This window comes from Haliotis cracherodii, unplaced genomic scaffold (genome assembly GCF_022045235.1).
Source record: "Haliotis cracherodii isolate W230 unplaced genomic scaffold, xgHalCrac1.p SCAF_12, whole genome shotgun sequence".
Lineage (NCBI taxonomy): Eukaryota > Metazoa > Mollusca > Gastropoda > Lepetellida > Haliotidae > Haliotis > Haliotis cracherodii.
In genome coordinates this window covers 36301466-36323055 of record NW_027266267.1, presented here as the reverse complement: position 1 = coordinate 36323055, position 21590 = coordinate 36301466, and the positions used below count along the sequence as shown (strand labels likewise).

Below are 21590 nucleotides of genomic sequence, written 5' to 3'. Positions count from 1 at the left end.
GAGCACGGGTATGGTGCTGACAAACCTAGAAACATAATCGGGTCGAACCGGGATTCGAACCCCCAATCATAGGTTTCTTGCAGGCTCAAGAGACGCAACTCTGCACAGCGAATCGCGGCGCCTTAGACGACTGGGCCACCCGTACCCCCTGACATACTTAGATATGATTAAGCTCAACGTATGATGTAGGGAAGACATAAGGTGAACGGATATGACTCGTGAACACGCAATTGGGATACGATGACATGCATCAACCAAGCATGGGTTACTGAAGACAATTCTAACTCGGATTCTCACTGGGGTTCAACTACAGTGGAATCTGTTTAAATGGACCAGTGGGTGACCAAATATTTAGTCCGTATGTGACATGCGTGAAGTGAAGACCTATTCTACCCCGGATCTTCACGGCTCGTAGTGTGATGGACACTTGACTAAATAAATCGATGTTACGACTGAGGATCGATTAATCGGACAACAATTAATATTATCTACAGAAATTGCTTCCTGTTTGTTACATATTGAAATAGATAAATATAATATACTTTTTAATCACTGATTTATAATTTCTCCTGATTTTATAGGTTAAGGTATTTATTATTTTTATTCATCATATAAAAAAATATATTTTTTCAATTTTATATATAATGTTTACATTTTTATTGGTGATTGCATATTAATAAAAAAAATTATAGTTGCCCACTGTCCACAAAACCTATTGTTTGATGACCGCATTGTTTTAGTTTGCCATGCCTCAATCTGTTGACGAGGCCTACCCTTCAATCGGAGTTCTTCCGGTTCAGTCCGGTTCAGTCCGGATCACAGCGGGCAGCGCGCCTCAATGTCCGTGGCGTGAGATCAAGATCAAGGCTCTTGAACTACAAGGAAGATCAAGGCTCTTGAATGGATAAGCGGCGCCTTCATGCCGATACATGATTTTCGTGAGATAATCATAATGGGTTGGCTGAAGTTGATAGTTTCAATACATGTTTTATGAACGATTCATAGGACCAGCCCCTTTACACCAACCGCTTTCTCATCTAGACATTTGCTTGCTCCCTGTGAAAGGAGTGAATTCTTTCGTTTCTGTTTTGTTATTCTTTTCACATCGTCCCCAATCCATGTTTTATACTCACCCGCATTGTATTTGTATTACAAGCCTTTACCTGTTCAGTGGAACTAGTTACGCGGAGGCACATGCAATATGTGCTGTACTGTCTAAAACCGCCCATAGTGTCCCTTAGAGGAACACTGAGTAGAGAATGGCCAACCAATACCCATTTAACTCAGTCCCAACAAAGCTGTGTCAAGGACTGACCTCGCCCCACTGTTTCCCCACTAGGTCTCCTTACGTATATGTCAAACCCTAGTCAATCCGCCAACCATAGTCAATCCGCCAACCCTAGTCAACCAGCCAGCCCTTCAGCCCTAGTCAACCCGCCAACCCTAGTCAACCAGCCAGCCCTTCAGCCCTAGTCAACCAGCCAGCCCTTCAGCCCTTGTCAACCAGCCAGCCCTTCAGCCCTTATCAACCAGCCAGCCCTAGTCAACCAACAATCCTTCGTCAACCAGGCACCGGTAGTCAACCAGCCACCCCTAGTCAACCAACCAGTCCTAGTCAACCATCCAGCCCTTGTCAACCAGACAGCCCTAGTCAACCAACCAGTCCTAGTCAACCAACCAGCCCTTGTCAACCAGACAGCCCTAGTCAACCAACCAGTCCTAGTCAACCAACCAGCCCTTGTCAACCATAAAGCCCTAGTCAACCAACCAGTCCTAGTCAACCATCCAGCCTTAGTCACCCAACCAGCCCTAGTCAACCAGTCAGCCCTAGTCAACCAGCCATCCCTTGTCAACCAGTCAGCCCTAGTCAACCCGTCATCCCTAGTCAGCCAGCCAACCCAAGTCAACCCGCCAGCCCATGTCAACCAGCCATCCCTAGTCAACCAACCAGTCCTAGTAAACCAGCCAGGCCTTGTGCAACCAGCCACCCTTAGTCAACCAGCCACCCTTAGTCAACTAGCCACCCCTGGTCAACCAGCCGACCCCTAGTCAACCAGCCATCCCTAGTCAACCATCCAGCCCTTGTCAACCAGCCATCCTTAGTCAACCAGCCACCCTTAGTCAACCAGCCACCCCTAGTCAACCAACCAGTCCTAGTCAACCGACCAGCCCTTGTCAACCAGCCATCCCTAGTCAACCAGCCAGCCCTTGTCAATCAGCCATCCCTAGTCAACCAAACAGTCCTAGTCAACCAGCCAGCCCTTGTCAACCAGCCATCCCTAGTCAACCAGCCAGTCCTAGTCAACCATCCAGTCCTAGTCAACCAACCATCCGTAGTCAACCAACCAGTCCTAGTCAACCAGCCAGTCCTTGTCAACCAGCCAGCCCTTGTCAACCAGCCAGCCTAAGTCAACCAGCCACCCCTAGTCAACCAGCCACCCCTAGTCAACCATCTAGCCTTAGTCAACCAGCCAGCCCTTGTCAACCAACCATCCCTAGTCAACCAGCCATCCCTAGTCAACCAGCCAGTCCTAGTCAACCAACCAGCCCTAGTCAACCAGCCAGTCCTAGTCAACCAGCCATCCCTAGTCAACCAACCAGCCCTAGTCAACCAGCCAGCCTTAGGCAACCAGCCAGCCTTAGGTAACCAACCAGTCAACCAACCAGCCCTAGTCAACCAGCCCTAGTCAACCAGCCAGCCTTAGTCAACCAACCAGTCAACCAACCAGCCCTAGTCAACCAACCAGTCAACCAGCCCTAGTCAACCAACCAGCCCTAGTCAACCAGCCAGCCCTAGTCAACCAACCAGTCAACCAGCCCTAGTCAACCAACCAGCCCTAGTCAACCAACCAGTCAACCAACCAGCCCTAGTCAACCAACCAGTCAACCAACCAGCCCTAGGGACATCACTTCCACGACAAGGATGACGTACTGGGCGCTCTTCTAACCGGGGATTTCTACACATGTCAAGCATTATATACTGTGACCTATTGTAACCCAGACACCCAAGGAGATTACTTCATGTGTCAAGCACGATACACTGGGACAACCTAGAGATAACCTGTACAGAACAACCATCTCATGGCGACAGCCTTCTATACAATCGGAACATACATTAGCATATCTCGGTTCTGTCTGATCGGAAACAGACTTTCACATCCGGAACCATGTGTGATAACACAAGGGAGGTAACTCCGACGGTACAAATATTAGCTCAAACTGTGTTGTGGTTGCGCGTCACCTCTGTGCTAGTTCAAAATACCGTATGTCCTCAGGGGTAGACATTACGTTCTGAAATAAGCGCCCCCGCCCCTAGTATGGGCCGAGTCAGCTGCGAGTGATGATATTGCCAAACATCGTTCAAATACCATACCGTTTACTGACTTAAATCGTCTAGCTACTCGGCCAATCTCACTAAAATCAGATCTTAGTTCTCGCTACCGCAAAAAAAAAAAGATCTGACGACATCCCATTACGGGTCACGTCAGAGCGACAATTTTGGGGCGGGGCTGTTATCGGTGAAATAAAAGTCACTTCTTCCAAACAATTATGTTAGTAATAAATTCAGTAGTTTGAACTACTGGCATTCATTGCATGTTTCTTATCAGGTGTAGAGAAATCCCTGTCATTTGAGTGAGTGAGTGAGTTGGGTTTAACGCCGCTTTTAACAGTATTCCAGTCATATCACGGCGTGTCAGCTTAATGTGGGAGGAAAGCCCGAAGTGATGCAGGTCTCAGACGTTTACCACTTTGGTGAAACCCATGAACACGGGTATGGTGCTGACAAACCTAGAAACATAATCGGGGCGAACCGGAATTCGAACCCACAATCATAGGTTTCTGGCGTGCCCAAGGGACGCAACTCTGCACAGCGAATCGCGGCGCCTAAGACAACTGGGCCACCCGTGCCCCCCCTGTCATTTGAAGAAATGTTTTGGTGAACAGGCATCTTCGATACTAATCTCATATATTCTTGTTATATTCGTTGCACGTTGACATATCTTCTTACTTCTGTGAGCCTAGCATCATTCCAGACCTCCATTAAATACTGGTGTGGATAAAATTAAAACAAAACAACAAAAGGTACTCACATTCTACCGATAATTCCACGGGAGAACTCTGCTTTAGGGGTCCAGTTTTCAGGAAGAACGGACCTTTGTGTATTTGACACACGTACATGGAACCGTTATCCTGCTGATCCACCATCCGTTCAAACGTGTAGTTAAATTCCCGTCCATCTACAGTGTTGTTCAAGAGATCAGCCACCAAGGGGACATAAGTCACATCACCTAAAGTTTTTCTTGCGAGAGTTATCTCCCCTAACGGCCTTCCTCCGACCCCGCTACACATGAATTGCACTGGTGTTTTCTCTGGGAAGGACCCTAGGTTGCCATTCACGATCTCGATGTTGACATTATCGGGGTTCTCTGAAAAAGTGATTGATATTATGAGCAACGATCCACGCCATCGGGGTACGGTGACATGCACGGCAACCACGTCACCTGACCACCCGATGCCTTATGACACCTTATATGACAAGCATAGGATGCCGGGGACCAATTCTAAGCCGGAATCAGAGGGCAGAGGACGTTTATAATTCAAGGTACGTCCAAAACCGATTTAGTGAAATGTTTTGCAATCAGCAGCGTCTACTAGTGAGCGAGTGAGTGAGTGAGTTGAGGATTAGTGGTCTCTTTGAGTTCGTTATCACCGTAGTTTACTGCTTTTAAATAGAATGACATGTCTGATTATCCGTATCAAAGGTTGAGTAGTATATATTCTAAATCCCCACTATGTATGTGAACACTGAACGATTTTGTAATTTAATTCAACACGTACCGAGAACGCCTATATGCATGCGCTTCTCTTTGAGGGCATTGTTGACCTTGACCATGACGATATAATCCCCTTCATCTCCAACAGCAACTTTCTGCAAGGTCACGAAGAACTTTTCCTCGTGTTGTTGCAGTTTCACGCGTCTGGACCAGTTCCCAAAACGTTGGATCTGGGCCATCGAGCCATTACCCACTTTAATAACGGCCAGCTCCTCTGTTTGTTTCGTGACGTTGATTGTGACGTCATCGCTTGTCGTGTAGGGCGTGTAAATCACGTCAAATGTGACGCTTTGACCGCTGAAGACCTCGATCAAGTGTGGGACGAAAACGTCCAATCCTTTACCTGAAAAAGTGAATTTTAAAATTAAACAATTGCGTGTGTGACATTTTATTGTTACTTCCTGACAATGAGTTGAGAAGTGACGTATATAGCAACGTGTGTGTGTGCGTGCGTTGGCACGCACGGAATAAATGCCGGTTTAAATTCCCAGTCCGATGAGATATCATGCCGCAGTTTACAATGGATCACAGACATTTTTAGCGATATTTTAGAGACATGCATGCATATTCATCGTTCAAAGGGTTGAATTATCCTCTTAAATACCGGGCAGGACAAAAGTAAGTAACATCTTTCAACGTATGGGAGGACGCGGTTTCTGCTTGAAATCTGACCGACCTTTCCCTCTCCGGCCAGAGGCTCTATCCACTTCACCAGGGAGGCTAGCCTGGGTCACAAGCACACACACTCAGACAGGTCACATATCTAACATAATGCTCCTCAATAACCTTAGGGTCGTACAATAAGTTGTTTTTTGTGGATTTTTTTCTGTTTGCGCCGCTATCCACAATATTACACTTATAGGACGGCGGCCTGTAAATAATCGAGCCTGGACCACACAAACCAGTGATTGACATCATGAGCAACAACCCACACCGTCAGGGGGAGAAACACTCTATCAACCAAGTCACCGAGCCTGACCACCAGATCCATTTAGTCGCTTGTACGACGAGCAGAAGTTGCTCGGGATCAAGTCTAACCTAGAGTGAGTGAGTGTGGTTTTACGCCGCTTTTAGCAATATTCCAGCAATATCACGGCGCCAGAAATGGGCTTCACACATTGTACCCATGTCGGGAATCGAACCCGGGTCTTCGGCGTGATGAGCGAACGCTTTTAACCACTAGGCTACCCCACCGCCCCAGCCTAACCCGGAATTCCGTCGGGTACAAGCTTAGAACTAGGACTTCTTCTGTTCGTACTCCAAAAACACGAAAAAAAAGTCGAATAAGACAAAATAGGCCAGATATTTTTTTTAACTTGCATGGTTAACGAATGCGCCGACAACAAAAACTGACGTAAAGAATAATAAAAAACGCAAAGCCGAAGGGTTTTTATTCCGCCGACCTAAAATAAGTAAAATGTTAAAAGCACCAACTCATTTACTGTCGCTATCAATATAAATGCAATAAATTATTGCAGGTACAAAAATTAAAACCTATTGAACCACGGCAAGAAGTAAGCATGCCCCATTATACCGTTAACTTCGACTCCGAAACATTTTTAAGTTCATACCATGAAGAGGGGCAATATTTTCTCAGAAAATGGACTGATAGAACCAAACTTTGCACTATACCTCTGATATGGGTATGGAAACTGTGCTCCCATTTGAGTGAGTGAGTGGGTATCGTTTTAAGCCGCTTTTAGCAATATTCCAGCAATATCACGGCGGGGGACACCAGAAATGGGATACACACATTGTACCCATGTCGGGAATCGAACCCTGGTCTTCGGCGTGACGAGCGAACACTTTAACCACTGGGCTACCCGACCGCCCTATTCCCATTTGAAAAAGAATCCATTAAGTACTCTTCAAGTTATACCTCACACAAATGTTGAAGTAAAAAAAGTTCAAACATGAAACAAATCATATTTTCTCAGAAAATCCACACTTTGCACTGCACCTTTTCTATAAGTATGGAAACTGTTCGCTTAATTTGAAAAGACTACATGCAGTAGTTTTCAAGTTATAGATCGCAAAAATGTTTGAGTAAAAATATTCTGAGTAAATGAAAAATACCTGATCTTTTTAAGAAATTCCAAATATTAAAATCAAACTTTGCACTGCACTTCCCCTATTGATATAGAAGTGTTCACCAACTTTGAAAAGAATCTATGAAGTAGTTTTCAAATTATAGAGTCACACACAAAAATTCCTCGGATGGACGGAATTCCTTGGTATAACTATATACTCCCGCCATTGTAGGTATAATGATCCGGGTCTATAATGGAAGGGAGGTAACTCTATATTTGATCCTTTCCCTTTTCATCTTGTCCTCACTTTTTCCTGACCACATTCGGAGGAAATAAAACATGTGAAATTACATTTTTTATTGTTTCGACGTGGCCCCCGAATACGTTACCCCTAAATAAAGAAATCTGGGTTTATTTAATTAAAAACCTTTAAAGCATATTTAAGATACCATTATTTGATAATAATGTAAATGAAATTGTGTGGACCAGACAATCCAGTGACTGACAAAATTAGCATCGATCCATGCAATTGGGATACGATGACATGCATCAACCATGTCAGCGACCTTGACCACCCGTTCCCGTTTGTCACCTCTTACGGCAAGTATAGGTTGCTGAAGACCTATTCTACCCCGGATTTCCACGGGTCTGTTCAGTATGAGCCAGTATGTAATACTAGGGACATACACAGTGATGTTGCGGGGCGGTCGGGTAGCCTAGTGGTTAAAGCGTTTGCTCGTCACGCCGAAGACCCGGGTTCGATTCCCGACATGGGTACAATGTGTGAAGCCCATTTCTGGTGTCACCCGCCGAAATCTTGCTGGAATATTGCTAAAAGCGGCGTAAAACCATACTCACTCACTCACGCGCAGCAGATGTTAGAAAATAGCTGTAAGTTCTTGTAGCTCATCAGGTACAAGCAACCGTCATACAGCTGGAATATTGCTGAATGTGGCGTTAAACAACAAACAAACAAAAAGGTACAATCAAAGTTAGATGAAAACTCCACACAGTAAGATCTTGAACTATCGAGTGAGGAAAGTGACCACTTTGGGGCCAGGAGTAGATCAGGCCCCCAGCACTGTACTGTATGGCGTGTGATGGGTTAAACTAGATCGGGTGGTCGAGCTTTGTGATAGGGAACGTATTTCGATCAAATACTCGTTAATTACTGACTGTTGTAGTTGCCACAGTCCGGAATATCCTGTCTGACCACCCAAGTGACTGAGTATAGTAGTACGCCGCTTTTAGCAATATCCTGCACTATCACGACGGGGGCCATCAAAATTGGGCTTCACACATTGTCCCCATGTGGGGAATCGAACCACCTCTGCGGCGTGACGAGCGAACGCTTTAACCACTGGCCCCCTAATGCTAAGAGTTCATTTGGATATATAACTACGGGTGAAAACTGAGATGTCACTATCACGTGACTGAAGCGAACGGAGGGTGTGTCTGACGCACAGCAGTTGCCCGAAGACGAAATCAAACATGCCAACATGGCCGCCCCGTGTGGGGACGACCTGACAGTTATTGATGGGAAGCTAACGCTCATCGTGAACGCCCACGGTAGCAGGGAAGAGGTTGCGTTACAGTAGTCTGTGGAGGATCAAACGTCTCGATGTTAGTATGATTGATAAGTCATCAATCAGTCATTAAATGAAACCTGCTTTTGGCATCCGGTGCAAATTAATAAATAGAATATTACACTTTCACCAAATATTGTAGGCAGTAAATTTATCGGAGAAACGATTTTGATATTTTGGACCCCTCCCTTTGAAGTATGCTGGATCCGACCTTGAATGCTCATTAACACCTGTTTCGATTTGATAGATGTGGTCGGGTAGCCTAGTGGTTAAAGCGCTCGCTCGTCACGACGAAGACCCGGGTTCGATTCCCGACATGGGTACAATGTGTGAAGCCCATTTCTGGTGTCCCCCGCCGTGATATTGCTGGAATATTGCTAAAAGCGGCATAAAACCATACTCACTCACTCACTGTCCCGAATCGTGCATTTTGAAACAATTGAATGTGATAAATTGTAATTCTGGGTCGTTAGTCATTTGTACATACTTCCAGCGGTAGAAACTAAACAATTTTAGTCCACTAGTCCTTATAATGATAACATATAGCAAAACTCTTAAAAATGGCAAATTTCTACTAGTCCTTATGATACCTTAACTATTGGGCAGTTTGGCAAGGACTACAGGACTAGTGCCAATTTCTAGCACTGACTTTATGATACAGCACACAGCAAGATAAGGAAAATCCTTACGATATATTTGCATACACACTCACTATTTGATATCCAAGTTTCTCGTGAGGTAGACTAAGAAAAGGCTGAATGGGACATAAACTTCATAATTAATTGAAGCCCGTCCAATATCCTAGAAATACAAAATGGTGACGAACGAGTTCATGTATGCAGCTGTGCCTTGACAGCATGGGTGTTAGTTTTCAGGCCAGGGCTTTGGAGAGTCTCCAGTGACATACGTCCTTTGCACTACCTGACCTGTAGGACGTGTGTATGATAAATTAAAGCGTGGCAGGATCTGAACGCACCTTCCATTTTTAATTATCCTGGGACAACTACAAGAGGCAGGTTTTGGTCGACCCCCTATCTCCCCTCGAACCACCTACCATCTGCTCCCTGGGTCTTCAGCAACCCATGCTTGCCGTAAAAGGCGACTGACTATGCTTGTCGTAAAAGGCGACTAAGGGGTCGGATGGTCAGGCTCGTTGACTTGGTGGATGCATGTCATCGTATCCCAATTGCGTGGATCGATGCTCATGATGTCAATCACTGGATTGTCCGGTCCAGACTTGATTATTTACAGGCTGCCGCTGGGCTGGCACTGTACCAATAGAGTTCAATTTGTATTTCTAATCCAGCTGATGCGTATACTTTCGTTTGCCCGGTAGTGTATACTGATTGAAAAAGAAACGACATTTCCGAATAAAAGATCGTTCTCAGAATACACCAGATGTACGTGGGAGATCTTTTTCCTGCAGCACGTGGGGTACTCTGATATGAAAAGGTCACGCTATCTAATCAAGGATGTTACTTTATTCGGAAGTGAAACGATACATACACGCACCAACCTGCACATATTAAACCTAACTTCCCGCTTTTCGAAAAACGACGTGACATAACATTCTAATCCACCATTCTGTGCCCTACTATCACACCTTAGATTTAACTGTGAGTAAGTGAGTATGGTTTTACGCCGCTTTTAGCAATATTCCAGCAATATCACGGCGGGGGGACACCAAAAATGGGCGTCACACATTGTACCCAGCGAATGTCGGGAATCGAACCCGGGTCTTCGGCGTGACGAGCGAACGCTTTAACCACTAGGCTACCCGACCGCCCCAGATTTAACGTTGACAAATATCATGACTCTTCATTGGCATTTGACCCTCTTGAAGATCAGGGTGAGAATTGGGTCTTCATGAACCCCTGCATGCTTGTCAGTCACTGGATTGTCTGGTCCAGACTTTATTATTTACATACCGTAAATGGAGCGTCCGGCCGGAGAGCGGAAGGTCCGGGGTTCGATCCCAAGCCGCGTCATACTAAAAGACGTTAAAAGATGGTACTTGTTGTTACCCTGTCTGGCGCTAAAACAAGGACGGGTCGGCTCGGAGTCAGTATACTGTGTCCGAGTGGGGCATTCATGTTAAACTGCGGCATGGTATCTCAGTGGGCTAGCACTATGAATCGGCCACACAGCCACACAGCCACACAGCCACACACATGCACGTCGCTATATAAGTGCAATAATCTTGGACGCGACGTTAAAACCAAATTCACCTCACCTCACTGTCTTGTTTTTCAGGATTTTGTAGCAAGAGAGCCAGATCAACGATTATAATGGGTCGAATCTGGGATTCGAACAAACGAGAGGAGGATTCTGATAGCAAAGGGACGCAACTCTAAACGGGGCGACAGAGAAATGGCGCAGTTCCAACTTGAGATGTTATTTGAAGGGTAGACCTTGTGAAAGGGCGGCTGTCGAGGCCTCCCGGCAGTGGTGAGTACTTTCCGGCAGTGGTGAGTACTTTCCGGCGGTGGTGAGTACTTTCCGGCAGTAGTGAGTACTTTCCGGCAGTGGTGAGTACTTTCCGGCGGTGGTGAGTACTTTCCGGCAGTGGTGAGTACTTTCCGGCGGTGGTGAGTACTTTCCGGCAGTGGTGAGTACTTTCCGGCAGTAGTGAGTACTTTCCGGCGGTGGTGAGTACTTTCCGGTGGTGGTGAGTACTTTCCGGCAGTGATGAGTACTTTCCGGCAGTGGTGAGTACTTTCCGGCAGTGGTGAGTACTTTCCGGCAGTGGTGAGTACTTTCCGGCAGTGGTGAGTACTTTCCGGCGGTGGTGAGTACTTTACGGCGGTGGTGAGTACTTTCCGGCGGTGATGAGTACTTTCCGGCGGTGGTGAGTACTTTCCGGTAGTGGTGAGTACTTTCCGGCAGTGGTGAGTACTTTCGGCAGTGGTGAGTACTTTCCGGCGGTGGTGAGTACTTTCCGGCAGTGGTGAGTACTTTCCAGCAGTGGTGAGTACTTCCCGGCAGTGGTGAGTACTTTCCGGCAGTGGTGAGTACTTTCCGGCGGTGGTGAGTACTTTCCAGCAGTGGTGAGTACTTCCCGGCAGTGGTGAGTACTTTCCGGCAGTGTTGAGTACTTTCCGGCAGTGGTGAGTACGGTTTTATGCTGTTTTAGCAATATTCCAGCAACATCACGGCGGGGGACACCAGAGACGAGCATCACACAGCGTACGCACGTGGGAATCGAACTCGGATCTTCGGCGTGACGAACGAACGCTTTAACCACTAGGCTACCCCACCGCCCCTTTCTGGCAGTAACATATAATATAGGAGTAAATGGTGATGACAGATTACGGCCATAGATCAATCATGAACGTTATATATACACATTCGCAACATTTCTCTTGTCGGGCGGCTGGGGCGACGATAGCAAGACTATTCCTACTACGTCTGTATATATACTGCTATACAAGCCAGATCAGTAATACCCCATTGCAGGTGTTTTTACCTTGGTTTATTTTCGAGTCTTTCAAGGTCTTTGCACTTTTTTGAGTCGGGACTCTCAGTAATATATTTTCGATGTCAAAGTCTTACTGTATAGAGTTATGTCAGTCATTGGCCATATTAAAATAATAAAATGGTTGAGTTGCAGATTTTGCAGTTTGTAATCCCTTATTTAAATCACACTCTTTCAGTATAAAGGATATTTGTAGGTTGTCAAATATGCTAAGGAAACTCCATACACATGTTTACAGTCAAAATGTGACTCACACAAGGAAATATATACCTGCTGATACGATTGTCAAACTGGGGCCCAAGAAGTTTGAACTACCTATATATATTTCAAACAACAATAAAAGTAATAGTGAGTGAGTGGGTGAGTTGTGTTTAACGCCGCATTTAACAGTATTCCAGTTATATCACGGCGTGTCAGCTTAATGTTGGAGGAAAGCCCGAAGTGATGCAGGTCTCAGACGTTTATCACTTCGGTGAAACCCACGAGCACGGGTATGGTGCTGGCAAACCTAGAAACATAATCGGGGCGAACCGGGATTCGAACCCACAATCATAGGTTTCTTGCGTGTCCACGGGACGCAACTCTGTACAGCGAATCGCGGTGCCTTAGACGACTGGGCCACCCGTGCCCCCATAAAAGTAGAAGCATTTACAACTTACACAAATGTCAGTGAACAATGCATTCGTTCCAATCACCCTGGTCATAACACAACAATGCAAGGCATGACTTGTGTTAAGGAAGAATGGATGCAGTATATCTGAGGAACACAACACGAACCAGATGGAACATATCGTCCAGTGTGCTGGAAGGGGTGGTAACGGTGAACACGTAACGCTTATGTTTGAGTGAGTGAGTGAGCGAGGTTTTACGCCGATTTGGGCAATATTCCAGAAATAACACGGCGGGGGACACCACAAATGGGCTTCACACATTGTACCCATGTCGGGAATCGAACCCGGGTTTTCGGCGTGACGAGCTAATGCTTTAACCACTAGGCTACCCGACCGCCCCTCTTATGTTTGAGAGGTAGAACCTGAATCCAAATTAACTTCACTTAATTTCTATGACTTTTATTGATAGGTATAGGGTTGTCCCTGTTGGACTGAAGAAAGTCCATCTCTGACACTAAGAGTATTTCGTCCCAGAATATATATTTCACTTATCTTGTACATGCAATTACAATGTGATTACATTTAATGAACCAAAAAAGCCATACCTTTTTGTGTCCCCCAGGACTCGCAATGCACATCAATTGTCACATCAATTGTAAAAAATGAACGTTTCAAATATACGTATGAAACGCCAAGTCAATTGACAGATGGGATTTTCATAAAACGTACATTAGCGTCCCGAGCTCTTAATGCAATTACACACATTTAAATGATCAAATATATTTAAATGATAAAAAACCCATTCATCTGTCAATGTCTATGACTATTTAAAATATTTCTTTGCTTTGAAGACAAAAAACATGACAATAAACAAATTGCTATGCGTTTTAGAAGGTTTTCATATGACCAATTTTAGACTTATTACCCATGAAACAAACAAGCTACACTATTCATATTAAACGTTAAGAATATTCATCAATCAACGCACACATAAATGTGGAAAGGAAATCTTACCTTTTCCAGTAACACAGCTGAAAACAATAAGAGCCAGCACACAACCCTGCCGTACTCCTGCCATGGTAAAAGCTTCTCGGGAACACAGGGCGACTTTAATTGATTCAGACTAGAAACTTCATTCGACTTCCTGATACGCCGTCACTGATCAGTGTATAGAGCTCGAATAATGCCGGCTTTCAAAAGCTTGAGTCATACAAGGATCGCCCTGTTGGGGAGTTTGTCGACGCGGAAGGGATAGATCTCACATGTGCATCATCAACAGCTTGATTCAGCCTCCAGCGTGACTGCAAGATACAGAGTTAGATCATGTGAGACTTGTGCGGCCAGTCGACCGCTTAGTTTTGCTTGATTGAACATGTGTGGATATACTTGGAAGACATGATTGATGGAACACGTTCCTGAAGCCAACGCTAAATTTATACCCAGTTATTGACTATATAACCACCTTTATATTATTGAGCGAGTCAGTATGGTCTTACGCTCCACACATTGCATATCGGGAATAGAACCTGGATATTCTGCATTATGCATGCTTTGAACAGTGGCGAACCGATCGCCCTTAAATAAATGAAATATCCAAATAACCCTGACTCTTGTCGATCCTTAATCGTATGTATAAATACGGATGATCGTTTTTCTTATATTGTACGTGATGTTTGTTTGTTTGTTGTTTAACGCCGCACTAAGCAAAATTCCAGCTATATGACGACGGTCTATAAATAATCGAGTCTGGACCAGACAATCCTGTGACTGACACCATGAGCATCGATCCACGCAATCGGAATACGATGACATGCATCAACCAAGTCAGCGAGCCTGATCACCCGATCCCGTTAGTCGCCTCTTACGACAATCATGGTCGCCTTTTACGGCAAGCATGGGTTGTTGAAGACCTATTCTACTCGGCACGGGTCGTACTTAGTTTAAAGACAGTTCATACATATTATAAATAGTCACCTAAGGTCAAATTACTACCAGTTAGAGTTTGTGAAGTACAATGGAACTGAGTTAACTATTCCGGATTTGCTTCAATACGGATTCCGGAATGAATTTGTGGGTCAAAGGGCAATTTAATTAATTTTTCACATAATTGACGCTACCTCATCCACAAATGCCACGTACACATACGGACTGAGTATTCGGTCACCCACTGGTCCATTTGAACAGATACTTCTCAAGGCCGTAGTTAACTTTTTTTTTACAGAGGGGGGGGGCAAATATTTGTACAAGTATCACTTGTCCCCAACTTGATTCAAATAAAACTGTTTTCTATAAATACACAACCCCACCCCCCACACAAACCCCAGTCCCCCCGGCTGGCTGCGGCACTGCCTCTGTAGTTGGTCCCCAGTGAGGATCCTGGTTAGAATTGTCTTCAGAAACACTTGCTTGTCGTAAGAGGCGACAACCATAACCTAGGATAAATGTTTGTTTGTTTCTTTGTTGTTAAACGCCGCACTAAGCAGTATCGCAGCTATATGACGGCGGTCAGTAAATAATCGAGTCTGGACCAGACAATCCAGTGATTGATTTCAAGCAACTGAGATATGAAGACATCCATTTTACGACAAGCAAAGTTGTCTTTTACGACATGCATACATTGCTGAAGACCTATTCTACCCCGGATCTTCACGGGTCTCATAAAATACAGAAGTTAGCTTACCTCAGAGACTATAGAATGACCTTCACGTGTTGAGTGGATGGTCAGTGTGAGTCCAACGCATCCCCATGTGATGGTTACGAGAATCGGAAGCAACGTCCTCTTTTACGCATGTTACCTCCACTTCAGTCAGAGACGGAATAAAGTAGAGAATTGACCTTAATTTGGTGTCCAAGGTCACGCAATGCAGTCTGAACTGTCACGCGCAGCACATGCCGCACGTGTCATATGTGCGAATGTACACAAGTCTCGTGTTTGGTTTGTTTACACAATGGCTTTTAAGCAGCAGAAGATGAGGTGATTTGACATCGGTATCAATCGTGTTTTTTGCCCAATTGTATTGTCACATATTCTTTAGATATTATAGTAGCAACTATTCATTTAATAACCTATAGTTGTACATTTCATGCTTTCAAAATGCCCACCAAAAATGACTGATAAAAAAGCTAGACACTTTTCTTAAAATATTATCTTTCGTTGTGGTGCGGTCGTCAGACCTGACCGAGCCATCGGAATAAGTAATTTTGCAAATTCATTGTAGACTGTTCGTGAAGGAGATAAGCATGCCATGTATATTTTAACTGCCATAGGTCGATTTTGAAACCGAACGCGCAATAGTCCATCCATATGAGGTGAAGTGAAATGGGGTTTAACGTCGCGTCAAAGATTATTGCACTTATATAGCGACGTGCATGTACGTGTGTGTGTTTGTGTGGCTGCTTGTACTAGTCCGGACTGATGCCGATTTATAGTGCTAGCTCACTGAGATACCATGCTGCAGTTTAACATGAATATCCCACCATAATTATTACGATTATAAGTGAGTGAGTGAGTATGGCTTTACGCCGCTTTTAGCAATATTCCAGCAATATCACGGCGGGGGACACCAGAAATGGGCCTCACACATTGTACCCATGTCGGGAATTGAACCCGAGTCTTCGGCGTGACGAGCGAACGCTTTAACCACTAGGCTACCCGACCGCCCCATTACGATTATAACGAAGACGATGATGGGTATGATCATGACGTAGACGACTGTGCGTTTAGCGATCAGATGGTAAGAGACACGACAATGACGACGAGGTGGTGAAAAAGTATAAAGAATCCAAAACTACAAAAACAGAAACGTGTTAATCAATATTAATTTCTGTCAAACTCTACTAAAACTCGAACTGGCTACCCAAACAGTTAATAATCGAAACAAATTGCATATACAATAAACTACGGTTATAACGAACTCAAAGGGACCACTAATGTTAGTTCGTTATAACCGTAGATCGCTATAAGCATATATACAGCATATATACATCAAATGGCCGGGACTAAAAAATAAGTTCGTTATATCGGTCAGTTCGTTATAAGCGTGTTCGTTATAACCGTAGTTTACTGTATAGTCAAATATTATCTGTGACATGATTCGATGAACTGTAAACAAGGGAGGTAACTTGTGTCAGCGTGGATGCAGTATTTGAAACAAAAGAAGAAATCGAACACCAGTTCTGGGATTTCTCGCAGGACTCCACGTCACAAGCGACACCTTGTTTGAAAGCATGGACACAAACCTGACGCGCGGACCTCACAGAAAACAACCCAGCTGTCAATAACTAAGTGTAATTAACAACGCCAGCTGAAGACACCTCACCTGAAGAGGAACGAGGCCAAGGCAGTAGTGTTTCCTGAACAATGTTTAAAGGCGGTGTTAATATTAGCAAAACAAACATAAATATTAGCTTCTACGGCAGATTAAGGGTTTCTTAGTTCAATTAACACTTGGGATATGAGAAACTCCCGAAGATTTTGTTAAGACAATTTCCCAAGTGGCATCAAGGTTTCTGTGATCGTTGAATATATTTCCACGTGCTGGTGAAAGTTAGTTCAATCACTTATCCACTAACTGTAGGACACACACATCGTTTCTCGCTTATTTTAAAGGAAATAACTGAGCAGAGGGTCAGTCTAAATAAATTAGGGACAATGAAGTTATTTAAGTTGGGTGCGGATGCGACATTAAATTTTACTTAGTCACTCACTCCCTTATTTAAGTGGGGGCCTTTTTAACAATTGTTTTTAAAAAAAATGTTCGTTGCACCTGCCTGGTGTCATTTCAGAGTAAAATGTGTATGTTTCGAATCAGTGACCGAAAAATATCCTGTCTCAAACAAAATCCCCCGTCGAAAATAATACCGTTTAATTTTACGCGACACGGATATACTTCACTTTAGCTAAAAAGAGCGTAAAAGTGCGAAATCTACGTACGAGCGAGACCCGCGAAGATCCGGGATAGAATAGGTCATCAGCAACCCTCGCTTGCCGTAAATTGTCGTAAGAGGCGACTAACGGGATCGGGTGGTCAGGCTCGCTGACTCGGTTGATGCATGTCATCGTATCCCAATTGCGTGGATCGATGCTCATGATGTCAATCACTGGCTTATCTGGTCCAGACTCGATTATTTACAGACCGCCTTCATATAGCTGTCGTATTGCTAAGTGCGGCGTTAAACAAACAAACAAACACACATGTCCACATGTTACATGTTTCCGGAAATCTTCTAATGTGCTTTTATTGACAAAATTTCTGCGCTTTAGAGATTTCAATAACACGCAGACGTTTAAATAAAGAAACCTCATTCATACGACCACATATGTCGTACTATTCCATATAACATTCTACAAGTTTTGTGTCTTGCATTGTGCAGATTTAGTTGTCCAAAACGGATCCATATCACACCTTGTACCTGCCTCTAAATATCGAATCTGGACCAGACAATCAAGTGACTAATATAATGAGCAACAATCCACGATCAGGGCACAATGACAGGTACCATAACAAAGTCACCAAGTCTAACAACCCGTTTCGTTTAAGCGCCTTGGGTGATCATCATCGATCATCATCCTCGATCATCGATCATCACCATCATCGATCATCGATCATCACCATCATCGAGCATCATCATCACCATCTTCGATCATCATCATCCTCGATCCTCGAGCATCATCTATCATCATCATCATCGATCATCATCATCATCATCATCGATTATCATCATTATCATTATCATCATCATCATCATAATCGATTATCATCATTATCATCATCATCATCATCATCGATTATCATCATTATCATTATCATCATCGATTATCATCATCATTATCATCATCATCGATTATCATCATTATCATCATTATCATCGATCCTCGGGCATCATCTATCATCGATCATCATCATCATCACAATCGATTATCATCATTATCATCGATCATCATCATCACCATCGATTATCATCATTATCATCGATCATCACCATCATCATCATCATCATCATCATCATCATCATCATCATCGAGCCCGTGGGTACTCCTTGTAAGAATATAGGTGCTGAGCAACCCATGCTTGCCGTAAAAGGCGACTAACGGGATCGGGTTGTCAGGCTCGCTGACTTGGTTGATTGCCTGTCGTCGTATCCCAAGTGCATGAGGCGATGCTCATCATGTGAATCACTGGATTGTCTGGTCTGTTATACACAAGTCGTCGTCATATAGCTGGAATATTGCTGAGTGGGGCGGTAAACAACAAACAAACCATCATAATTATCATTGATGCCTGCATCACTTCGGGCTTCCACTTCACCCCCTCTGACATCAAGATGAAGCTGAAATACTGTTCAAAGCGACGTGAAACTTTACTCACTCACTCACCCACTCATTTGACGTTATATATGATAAATAAATATTCTTTATTTCCTCCATTAGTATCGGGGAGTACAAACATGGAAATTAATTAATCAGTATGTACATGCATGATAACAGATATGTATATAGTCAGGTTACAAATAGAGAATAGACGTCAGCTGCCATTAGGTTATTTCTTTGCTGACTAGGGGGGGTCCGGTAGCCCAGTGGTTAAAGCGTTCGCTCGTCACGCCGAAGACCCGGGTTCGATTCCCGACATGGGTACACTGTGTGAAGCCCATTTCTGGTGACCCCCGCCATGATATTGCTGGAATATTGCTAAAAGCCGCGTAAAACCAAACTCACTCACTCACTCTTTGATGACTATGCTTATGAACTAAGCCCATGTGTCCTCAACAACATGCCTGATGGCACCAAGTAGTGTCACAACTCTCAGTTCGTTGTTTGTACAATCTTTTTTTGAAGATATTGGTTAAGGCACGGTTTCCCAATAATCGAGTTCCGGACTAAAAATCTTCAAATGTAGGTTGCTCTTATCAAATAACAGAGTTCGGATTCTATGTCTAAATTCTTTTACCTCAACATTCTCATCCATCTTCCCGAGGCAAGAGAGTTAACTGACTTTAAAAGTCCAGTTTCACTTGGAAACTGGACTTTTATAGTTACATATCATGATGAGAATCATCTTCCCGAGGCAAGAGAGTTAACTGACTTCAAAAGTCCAGTTTCACTTGGAAACTGGACTTTTATAGTCACATATCATGATGAGAATCATCTTCCCGAGGCAAGAGAGTTAACTGACTTCAAAAGTCCAGTTTCACTTGGAATAATCGAGTTCCGGACTAAAAACCTTCCACTGTAGGTTGCTTTTATCAAATAACAGAGTTCGGATTCTATGTCTAAATTCTTTTACCTCAACATTCTCATCCATCTTCCCGAGGCAAGAGAGTTAACTGACTTTAAAAAGTCCAGTTTCACTTGGAAACTGGACTTTTATAGCCAGTTTATTCTCTTGCCTCCGGAAGATGATTCTCATCATGATATGCGACATTCCCGTCGCCCCAGTGTCCTCACCTCAAAGCACTGTGTACCTACTCAACAATGTTACCAACTCTTATCATACTTCTGGATATATTCCCTCTTATTTCCATGGATTGATGATTAAAACTTTCAACTAATTATCGAAATAGATATTGCAATTTCATGCCAAAACAACAAAATATGTTTGCCCAAATCCTGTGCACCGACTTTTTGTCTATTACGCAGTTTGTGAGTTGATTCAACCAGTAAATAGATTAATAATTTAAAAGTTCATCTTAGAATGACGTTTTAGAACTTTATTAATCTTTATCCGAATAGTTTGAGACAAATGTTCCTGTTCCTACGCTTATGGTATTTGTATTTGTTAATATTGGGCTTATATTGCATTGACTCGGCAGCAGCTAGCGGCATGGTGTAAATCCTGCTGGGGAACCACAGACACTCCAGGAACTTCGAAACATGCTCCAGCAGATATGGACAGATATCCCACAGGACTTTGTGCGACGCCTGGTCCATTCCATGAGACGAAGATGTATTGCTTGCATCGCAACCAGGGGTGGACACACACGCTATTGATTTGTAAATAAACATTTTGGCATGTTCATGTTTTTAAAATGAAATCACGCATTTTTTAAAGTCAGTATGGCAAATTAAACCATTTAAACACTTACAGGAGTCTTTTATCTGTTGAAAACCGAAATTGTTTCAGATTTGGTAAAAAACATACCTTTGCATTCAATCTTATTTAATGTCACAAGAACTTTTGTTGTTCAGTATAGTTCTAGATATAAATCAGTGTTAAACCATGGCTTCTTTGTCTTTGACCGTGGTCTAACTAATTGAGTTGTTAGTTAAACACCTGTTGGCAATGAGGGAACTTCTTTTTTCCCCTATCATTTGTCTTAATGATAGAACGATTTCATGAAAAACGTTTGTCGCCAGCGGGATTGGAACCGCGACGTCCGCACGGAAGGCTAACGAATGTTGTTTTCTGCTCCGGCGACATGGGAGATATCATATGAAATTAACAACTAAATATTTACTTACATCAGTACTAACAGCTTATCCGTTTATGGACTGCGAAATGTGTTTTATGCAATTTTTATACAGTATATTACTCTATGCATTCTAGTATTTTTACAGTACTTGTGATTTTGGAGATTGCAAAGAAATTACTATTATCTTGATCAGGTTTATATTTGCTAATAATAGGCATGGGCAAGTAATATTTAAGGTGATTGATAAATGTGCTCGAGTTGGTCCAAAATGAATGGTATACTTGCCCCGGGACATGAATTTCATAACCCACATCGGGAAAGTGCGAGGTGCACGCGCGAAAGGCTCGGGGAACACATTTCACGTGCTTCACGCAAGACCGACTAACACAGTGTTCTCACAGTTGAGCATAGAGTTCCTAAATATCTTTCAAAACACCTTGAACAAAACAACAGAGAACAACTGTGCCCGGAGAGCGGAAGGTCCGGGGTTCGATCCCCGGCCGCGTCATACAATAAGATGTTAAAAAATGATACTTGTTGTTAACCCTGTCTGGCGCTCGGTATTAAGGGGCTAAAACAAGGACTGGCCAACTCGGAGTCAGTGTACTGTGTCTGAATGGGGTATTCATGTTGAACTGCGGCAT

General features: G+C 43.7%; 1 protein-coding gene across 1 annotated transcript; it reads left to right on the top strand.

The window, feature by feature from the left end:
* The first annotated feature begins 746 nt into the window (after positions 1 to 746).
* Positions 747 to 2647, top strand: LOC139457341 (uncharacterized). Its single transcript, XM_071238746.1, has 3 exons — positions 747 to 849; positions 1508 to 1956; positions 2039 to 2647. The coding sequence occupies exons 1-3, from the start codon at positions 747 to 749 to the stop codon at positions 2645 to 2647; spliced, it is 1161 nt and encodes a 386-aa protein (XP_071094847.1).
* The last annotated feature ends 18943 nt before the right edge of the window (positions 2648 to 21590 follow it).

What these genes read in the sequence shown, in the direction of transcription:
- LOC139457341 (XM_071238746.1), top strand. Translation starts at nt 747, where the DNA reads ATGCCTCAATCTGTTGACGAGGCCTACCCTTCAATCGGAGTTCTTCCG. An exon ending in CGCGCCTCAATGTCCGTGGC is followed by an intron (nt 850 to 1,507) that starts GTGAGATCAAGA and finishes CTTGTCAACCAG; the next exon opens with CCAGCCCTTCAGCCCTTATC. An exon ending in TAGTCAACCAACCAGTCCTA is followed by an intron (nt 1,957 to 2,038) that starts GTAAACCAGCCA and finishes CTGGTCAACCAG; the next exon opens with CCGACCCCTAGTCAACCAGC.